The following is a 10,000-nucleotide window of genomic DNA, read 5'->3' on the forward strand; positions in this document are numbered from 1 at the left end:
ATTGTTGATTTGTGTGATGCTATTCCAATCTTTATTGTAATATTTTTGTGATGCTAGCATTTTGTAAGTGTTAGCAAATAGTTGTTGCCTTTCTCTTGCAGTCCACAGAGTGCATTCTAGTTGCAATGACCGACTTTTTCTTTGTAAAGCTTCATGGAAAGTGCCAATCTTACATAACAAGAAAATGTTAGTGTTGTGTGTTGACTACTTTTTTCAAGACCATATGTGTTAAGTTTTTAACAAAAATGTGACATTTGGAAGGATGTAAACACAGTTTTGTAATCTTGAATCTTATAAAAATTTTTCTGAATATCTTCCTAGTTCTTATAATTAACATTTTTATCTTTTTGTGAAGCATGGCGGACACGGATCTGTTTATGGAATGTGAAGAGGAAGAACTGGAGCCATGGCAGCAAATCAGTGATGATGTGGTTGATGATTCAATGGAAGATGTTCATATAAATGAGAGTAAAACAACAACAGGTACAGATTTACTACATCATCTTCTTTTAAGCCATTATATAGATGCATCAGATTTACATTTGTCTGTGCACGAGTGTACTTTTTGCAGATGTATTCATATCACAGTGATGTAGTGGATAGTGGTACTGCCTTACTTATCATGTATCTTGTGTTTCAGTGGTGCAGACTGTATGGGATTTAAGTGTTCTCCCCGTGTCTGCATAGTTCTGTTTTAAATCCTATAAATCTATCCCAAAAAGAATTCAGTCAATTAGTGGTCTTTAATTAATTCTGCATGTTAATTGGTCGTGTGATGGCTGGGCTCCCCATCCTTTCGAGTGCTCCTGCCCAATGCTGACATGGTAGTTTCTGGCTCCCTATGACCATGATTTGGAGACATTAAGAATGCAGTGTTATGTAAAGTTTGTGAATGTGGTCTGAAATATTTTATAAAAAGCTACATTGAATAGGCATTTCTTAGGAATAAATAATAACCCGTATGTAATATTGTAACAGAGGGCATGGACCTCTTTGGAATAAGTTGGGATACCAACGTGGTGAAAACTCTTGTCTGATTGCAGGCATAAATAACAAAAAATAACTTGTGCTTAGGGGCACAAAAGAAGTGTTGGCAACAATAGCCAAAGGTAGCTGCTCAGGACCATCAGTACTGACTTTATATGGGAGCTCTTTCATTTTGTAAGCCCAGGTATAAAAAGATACCTTCTTTTGATTGGACGTCCAGATATACAGCGAAAAGCCAGAAAGGGGCAGGTTTTACTCTGAAAGTCGCAGACAGAATTGGGCATGCTCACTGGATGGTTTCACTGAACTGTGAACAAAATAGAACAGGGTGTGAGCTCCCCCTCTCGTCCCAGAGTGGTATTGCTTACCTCAGTTGAGCCTTGAATGTGATCCTCAGGTGCACGTGTGTGACAAGTAAATTACTAAAATACAGTTGTCACTGCAGATAATTTTGATAACAAGAAAAGCTGCTCACTACTTGCTAGGCTTAAGTATTACTTTCTAAACTAAGAGTAAAATGATAAAAGTATTTCTGAAAATAAAAAAAAACTAAAGTTCAGAATTGGTTGCTGCAGACATTTGTTCATATTTAAATTATAAAAGCTACTTTATTATTCTCTGGATTCAGCACTGGAGCATTTCCATTAGATATAGCCAAATTTAACACCAGTGTAAATGGAAATGCATTTTTTTTCTCCACATACAAGTCTAAAACACCATATAGGGCAGTGACAATGCCATATATCTGTGGAGCCTTGACATTCTAAGGAACTGATATCAGAGCACAGGATCACCTCAGGACTGTGCTCTGTCCCCTCTCCTTTTTCTCTCTTTACACTAATGACTGCATCTCCAGTGACCCTTCTGTCAAACTGCTGAAGTTTGCAGATGACACTACCCCGATTGGCCTGATCACAGAAGAGGACGAGGTGCCAGATAGTGCACCCTCAGCAATCTTAACTTGAATTCCATGAAAACAGTGGAAATGATTGGGGATTTTTGGAGACCATTCTCAATTCCTATACCCCTAGTTATAAATGGTATCTCTTTGAACAGAGTATTGTTGGATCTGTACTAATTATGGACTTGCTTGATAAATTAATGACAGGAGTGTGCTGTATTTTTCAAAATTTCAATATAATGTTATTATGGTGTCACATGTTGTGCTGTTGAATTGTATTTACCTTGTTATGTGTATGAATGCAATGCCCAGAGAAATTCTTACCAACTTTGTTGCCTGGCAATAAATCAAGTTCCAAGATAATTATTGCCATCCTCATTAAAAATGCAGTAAATGTCTTTATATATTAATAATCAATAGCATTACATTGCAATCTACTATAATGAAAACTTCATGCATTTTAATTGCATTACAAAGTACTGTCTAAATAATGGCTCACTGCACACACTTGACAGTTTGATGCAAGTCTTTTGTTAACTTTTTTTTTTACTGAGATTCACATGTTTTACAATTCAAATATAAATAACAAACTAGTATGTTTACTTCAACTAAGAAGTCATTACTTTGTGGCTGTTTTATTAATTTTTAAAAGGTTAATTCATTTTTTAAATTTTTATTTCTTTATTTTTGAATTTTGTACTGTGTTAACTCCCAGAAATTTAAAAGTATATGATGTGGTAATAGCATGATTTGTACAGTGTTTAGCAGTGCTGTTACACAGGCCCAGCATTCTGATAGAAGACAAAATTGATGTCATGCAAAATGCTATTATTCAGCATAATTACAGTAGTTTGAGGATGAAATGAAGACGAATGTGGAAACAGAAATTGTCCAGAAAGTGAAAATAAAATTGATATAATTTAAAAGAAGAAATAATAGGTCTTGCATTCCGAGAAAAATGCTAAAAGACATAGATGAAATGGCAGGAAGGATTAAAAAATTACAAGGTTTAGCATATCAAATTTGTTAAGAAGCATTGGGGCAGAAAAAAGAAGTCCTCGACAGATTCAACATCCTCTTGGATTTAAAAGAGAGGCATTTCAAATATAAAGTAAAAAGCAGTTTATTTAATGTCTATTGCAGCAGAAAAGAAAGCAGCAGTTTATTGTATATTTACTTTTGTTAAATATATTTGCTGTAAAGAAAAAAAATGCTTTGAAATTTACATTTTTGTTAAAAAGATGCACAATTGTCCAGTCAGTTATTGATAGGACTTAAATTAGAGAAATAGCTACTTAAGTATCTGTTAAATAATATAATTGAAAATTCATTTTTCCCAGTGTTTACCTGGCTTTCATTTGTTATTTCTATAAGTTAATGTGAAATATATAAACACAGTAGGAATTAGAAAATCCTTAGGTGTGTGCATGCTTTACAATAGTATTTATTTCTATAGCATATTTTCATACAAATGTTGTAGCTCAATGTGCTTAATGAGATATCAAAGAAGTCGTTGCATGCAATGAAAAACAAATTTAAAATTAGAATTAAAAAAAAAAAATCATAAATAGTATACAAAAATAAATTCACACAAGAGAAATGAAGTCCTTAAATATTGAATTTATTTTATAAGTCTCTAAATGACAGTGGTAGGCTGTCAAGGCCAGCAAGGCCTTCTCTGCTGGCCTAAACACAAGTCTAAATCATTGACTTATGTTTTATTTTATTATTTTTTTATTACTAAAATTTTTCCATGAATATGTATTAAATAATTCCCAATAGTCTATTATTTTCATTTCTTAGCTTTTCCCTTGGTAGTGCTGGTTCTAGTATTGTATGTTTATGTAAGAGCTTTTATCCAATCATATTTCAGCCCTCATGTGTTGTCAATGTAAAATAAATCTGTCTTGAGCCTTCAGAATCAACAGTGTGGGCACCTGTAGCTTAAAATACAGTGCATCCGGAAAGTATTCACAGCGCATCACTTTTTCCACATTTTGTTATGTTACAGCCTTATTCCAAAATGGATTAAATTCATTTTTTTCCTCAGAATTCTACACACAACACCCCATAATGACAACGTGAAAAAAGTTTACTTGAGGTTTTTTAAAATTTATTAAAAATAAAAAAATTGAGAAGGCACAATACTCATTTTTTATTTTATTTGGAAAAAACAGAATTTGCACATTATTTCATATTTCAGTCTGTCTTATTACAACATTTCTAAAACATAAATCATTTATTATGATCAAAGTTACTCAGTACTTGAGTAGTCTTTTCACCAAATACTTTTTTACTCTTACTTGAGTAATTTTTTGGTCGACTACTTTTTACTTCTATTTGAGTAATATGATTTTGAAGTAACGCTACTCTTACCTGAGTACAATTTTTGGCTACTCTACCCATCTCTGGAGTAATGTAGCACAGCTTGCACTGGTTCTGTGTTGTGACGGGCACAGGTGTCGAGAAGCAGAATGTCAGATTTGAAGATGTTACTAATGGCAAGTGAGCCAATAACAACGCTGCTCTTATTGTCTGTTTCTTGGAGGAATATGAACGACTGGATAAAGTTGTGTTTTGATAGTGAAGCAGTCATGTCGTCTGGATTGCACACCCCAGATGATATTGAGTTTCGTTTTTTGCTTCACACATTTAATAGGATTTTTGAGTATTCAGATATGCTTTTTTGCAGTATTACAGAACAAAACATGTACAATGTGTACAATTCTGTCTGGCAAGGATGAAGAAGTTTTGTGAAATCATTGAACGAGAAAGGGGCCAATTTGGTCAGATCTGTGAGGCCACTGTGCGCATCTCAAGTACTCCGAGCACAAGGAGAGGCCCAGCCCAAGGGGACTTGCACACATACTACCAGATTGTTACCAGATACGAAATAGATTTCAAGACCATGAAAATTAATGTTTCTGTCCCTCCTTGACCCCCAGCAGTTTCAAACATACTGGAATAAATATCCGCACACAGCCTTCTCCAGCTTAACGTAGAGTCATGGAACACTATTCAATCTGTCTCGGCTAAAAACAGAACTGACCGTAATGTATGGCATGACTGATTTTGAAGGGAACAGTCCTGCTGATCTCCTTGGGACAGCTATAAACTGGCATTTGGCAGTGTCTATACCCATGTCCAGTGCTTCTCTCTAACGGACATTTTCATCCCTAAAGTGAATTAAAACATGCCAGAAATACAACTGGACAGACTCGACTTTCAGCATTAGCCTCCATAGTGATCAAAAAGGACTTATTGTTGGAACTGAAACACACAATTAACATGTACAACAAAGTGATTGAACTGTTCTTGAGGAAATAAAGGAGGATGGATTTTGACATTGAGTACAAGGCATTTTATTTATATTTTTGTAATTTTATTAGGTTGATATTGGTGCATCTGTGGCTGCAGTGAAAGGAGACTTGTTGAATTGTGTTAATTGGGTTTCTTGCTTTAGTAAGGGGATTCATTCTCACTACATGAGACACCTTTCTGTGATTCAATGCCCTGTTATGCTGCGTTGCTGTATAATATTGATGGTTTCTATAGCTGTGGCATCATAAAGATGGTATTAAGAGGTGAATTAATTCAGGTAGGACACAACTGAAGGACTAGATGTGAAATGCATGGCCTGCCACTGCTAAATGATAGTCTGACGAGTAAGTTGGCTAGGGTGGACAGAAAGAAACTCCAAAATCAGTTCCTTACATAAATGTTCTTAAATAGTGTGCTATTTATTTATTTATTGGCTCTTTTTTAGATGATTCGATGCAATGGGTGTTATGGCAGGTTAGGGTATCTGCTTTCATTCAAACATCACAGGTGGGTGCACAGAAGAACCAGAATAGAGAGGTAAAGTTTAATAAAGATTGCAGATTCATTAAACTAGATTTGTAATTATGTGAAGGCAAAATTAAAAAAGAGTTTTTAGTTTTTTTTTTTTGCCTGGTGTTGGTAAAGTATTTCAGATCTTTGTTGCATGAAAGCAGAAGGCTGCCTTGCCACATCTTTTATGCTTTGCTCTTAGAATAATAAGCAGACTGCTATTAGAATGTCTAATTTTACAACTTGGAATATATGGGGAAAGGCACTCCAAAATATATGAAGGACCAAGATTATTTAAACCTTTATTTACCTTTAGTAGGATTTTAAAGCAAAAGATGAGGGTGAATAATGCAACGATGCTAAAACTGGAGGATTCTTGCTGCTGCATTCTGGACTAACTGCATCAGATTGATGTCGTTCTTAGGTAGACCAGTTAAGAGAGCAAAACACAGTGCTCCGGACTGTGACTAAAATGGTCATAAATTTGACCAAAAAATAGGCTTTGGAAATTATTATTTTTACTTGGTTTACTGGTGGCAAATGAAGTCATCTTAACTTACACACTAATTATATTTTGCACTAATTATATCATTAACTTTTTTTTTAATTGTTGAGCAGATGTGCTGTTAACATAAGTGTTGCTCCAGGGGGTGATGCGATCTTGGAGATTCGTGAACTGCATTCCACTAAAGGCTAGTTTATAATTGACTTGTCTGCACTGGGCATGATGACACATACATATTCTTAACTGTGTGGTGTGGCTAACATGGCTTCCACAATACCAAGTGGTGAATTTCAAGGAGAGGCTGGTTAAACTTGTGCTAAAATAATGAATGAAGGGCCTCAAAATGCAAGGAAGACATATAAACATTAGAAATGCATCTGCCCATCATGTAGGTCCCCTGTTATGAAGATATCTGTACCCTGTGAAATTCAGTGCCACAAATGATTTTGTGCAAGCACACTAAGATATGATTGTCACGTTTTCGCACATCTTTGTGCAAAGTTTTTGTTTTGATTTCGCACATGCTCTGTGGAAAATGGTGGTCTGTCTGTCAGTAAAAGTGTTTACGCAGCCGCCTGCCAGCTATTTCCTCAAGCACAGCGATTTTGTCAAGTCTGTGTTTTAAGGTTGCAGGTGTATTACATGTTATTGTCGTTCTACCAGCATGCTTCCATGCTAGACAGTCTTTGCCACTTTTTAGCCTTTTCTTCAGAATTTTATCATGCACACTATTATGTTCTGTTAATAATAAATTATTCAACAGGAGCACATCAACAAAGAAACATGGGAAAATGTATTTAGTAAAATATTAATAACTAGCAGGAGTACCCGGCGTTGCCCGGCAATCTTTAACTGGTGAATTTCCCAAATGAAAGAAATAGAACATAGAAATAGAACAAACAGTTTTCTGATTCACATTTTATTGTAAGTTCCTCTACTTTGGATTGTGTCTGCTGTGGCATTTGAGACGATCTTGAAATAGACTTTTCTCTGGCATTTGAAGTGGGCCGTGGAATTGTACGTCTTTTTTCGGTGGCATAGGTATATTCGCGTAAAGCAGAAGAATTATATGTGTTACATGGTATTACGTATGGAATACGCACCACAGTGAGATGAATGTACTTTATTTACACTATGTCGGAAAGCGAACAAATCATAGACATATATAGGTAGACGCCGCATTCACTGTATTGCCCAGTCGACGCCATACGTCAGCGCGTCCACCCTATTGCGAGTAGTAAAAGTGCCATTTAAACTAATACATGTAGACGTAGAAACTGGGTTTTCTGATGAAAAAACAATAATGTTTAAAACATTATCATTTACATACAACAGATTTTGGTGAATCGTTTAAATGTAATTATTTATATTCATTTGTACACTAACTAGACATTAAGCCCGTTACAATAACGGGCGCTCGAACAGTAGTGCATAAACATTAGTAGGAACAGTCTATATTAAATGGTAAAGGACCTTGTATGTGGCTGTAATATGCGTCTCTGTATTGTGTGCCTTTAATTTTCTCTCTCAGTAATACTGGTTTGTATTTCCGTAAAATGCCTGTAATTTTGTCGGAAAGTAATACAGTGGAACAGAAGTAATTTCCCCCATAGGATTGTATGTAAATACAATTAATCCATTCCAGATCATATGAACTGTATGTAAATATATATTTTTTTAAGATTTTAAGCACAAATATAGTTAATTATACCATTGAATGCACAGTGTAATAGTAAACTAAATGTAAAAACATTGAATAACACTTGAGAAAACCTTGAACAACAGAGAAAACTAACACTGCAAGAGTTCACGCTTTAGCCTTACGACCCGCTCGCTAAAAAACACCTTTTTTACTGAGTTTTAAGCACAGGAAAAAAAATGAACATTTGAAAAATCCGTAATCTAATAAACAACCAAGAAAAGTAACATTGCAACAATGCACGTGTGTGCCTGTTTGTGTGTGCGTGCGTGTCTGTCTCTGTAGCGTGTGTGTGTGTGTGTCTCTGTCTCTTGGGTGGGCCTGCGTGTCTGTCTGTCGCGCGCACGCACCTGTGTGTATCTCTCCCTCTCTGCACACACAGGGAATGCACAGGAAGAGACTGAACATGTGCCATGTGGCCCCACACATGCACACTTCACCAGAAGACACACACGGACACTGGACGCACACAAGGGTTTTATTAAAGAGGATGATAAAGGCAATTATTAAATAATACTATTATCTATACTAATAAAAGGCAAAGCACTCACTCACTCACTACTAATTCTCCAACTTCCCGTGTAGGTAGAAGGCTGAAATTTGGCAGGCTCATTCCTTACAGCTTACTTACAAAAGTTGGGCAGGTTTCATTTCGAAATTCTACGCCTAATGGTCATAACTGGAAGGTATTTTTCTCCATTAACTGTAATAGAGTTGAGCTGGAAAGACGTGGGGGCGGAGTTTTGTGTGACATCATCACGCCTCCCACGTAATCACGTGAACTGAATGTCAACGCAGTGCGTAGAAAACCAGGCAAACATGCATTATATAATTGAGAAGGCAGCGAAACAATAAGAAGCGAGCGAGTGACATATACTACCATATTCATGAGTGCTGTTACCTCGGAAAGAAAGCAAGATGTAAACCTAAACTTTAAATTAAGTTCATAGACAGGCTACCGCTGGCGTTTCACATACCCACAGGTAATGCGGGATACAAGTTTAATGAGAGGACGCAGGATATAAACGAGAGTTTTGATCACTTTATAACTAAGTTAAAATTGTAGGTGAAGGGGTGTGCTTATGCAAATTCCGAAAGACTGTGTTTGTGGGGGATTGACAGTTAAAGGCGGGTGGGGAGTCACGTCATCATCTCCCTCCCATTCATCTCTTTCGCTCTGAGCTGAGCTCAGCGGCTAACGCCGTCTTCGAAACAACTTCAGACTGCCACCAAATACTCACAGAAAAATCCACAAGTTAATACACACGCTGTCTCTAGAGTTTCTCCACACTGAATCCTCCAGGCACTACTTACAAAAGGTCACATTGACAATCGTGTTACGTTATTTTTAAAATCTTTCCTTTTCTTAGCACAAGCACAGCTGAGAAGCTTCGATGCATGTGCTCCATAACGCGTTAAAAAATAATGCATTTAATCACACTTTGCATTACAAGCAAAGGGGAGCTTTTGTCAATGCATGATTTCCTGGTACACCGATTACATTGATCAACGCATCCCTATTCATTTTACCCTCGCACACCCTTGGTTTGAGAAGAAGTATGAAAAAAATATGAGGTTAACATAGAAAAACAGATCACCAATTCAAGCTTTATGAATTATTGATTCGCCATCAATAATTGTTTTGGTAAAGCCATACTCAGTGTAATCCTTCCATTTTATAATTTTTCCGCCACTAGCCATGATTAAATGAACGGTAAAAAAGTAAGAGCGAAGAGAGGGTCACTGATTCAGGCAGGCAGGCGACAGCTCAATAGCTCGAATTTGGATATAAGTAGGTTCTATTTAGTCGCGAGAAATATCATTGTTAGGAATGGAAGTTGAATTTAGTCTTTAAATTTCTATGGTAAAGAAAAAAAGTAAGAGCGAAGCGAGGGTGACTTATTTAGGCAGGCATATATATGACAGCAACACTCATGACAATGTCAATCATGTTACGTTATTATTAAAATGTTTCCTTTTCTTTTTCATTACTTCTTTAACACACTACTTCTCCTCTGCGCGGGTATTTTGCTATATATATATATATATATATATATATATATATATATATATATAT

At 36.0% G+C, this 10,000-nt stretch overlaps 1 protein-coding gene across 6 annotated transcripts in view; it reads left to right on the plus strand.

Annotated features, from left to right (window-relative positions):
• The window catches only part of pogzb (pogo transposable element derived with ZNF domain b), a 187,406-nt gene that overhangs the window by 34,578 nt on the left and 142,828 nt on the right, over positions 1–10,000 (plus strand). For all 6 annotated transcript variants that reach the window (XM_039750228.1, XM_039750237.1, XM_039750266.1 and 3 more), the window contains exon 2: positions 356–483. In XM_039750228.1, the coding sequence (XP_039606162.1) occupies positions 357–483 (127 nt within the window). In that variant the 5' untranslated portion in view covers position 356. The remainder of the gene's footprint in view (positions 1–355; positions 484–10,000) is intronic.

This window comes from Polypterus senegalus, chromosome 1, assembly GCF_016835505.1.
Source record: "Polypterus senegalus isolate Bchr_013 chromosome 1, ASM1683550v1, whole genome shotgun sequence".
Lineage (NCBI taxonomy): Eukaryota > Metazoa > Chordata > Cladistia > Polypteriformes > Polypteridae > Polypterus > Polypterus senegalus.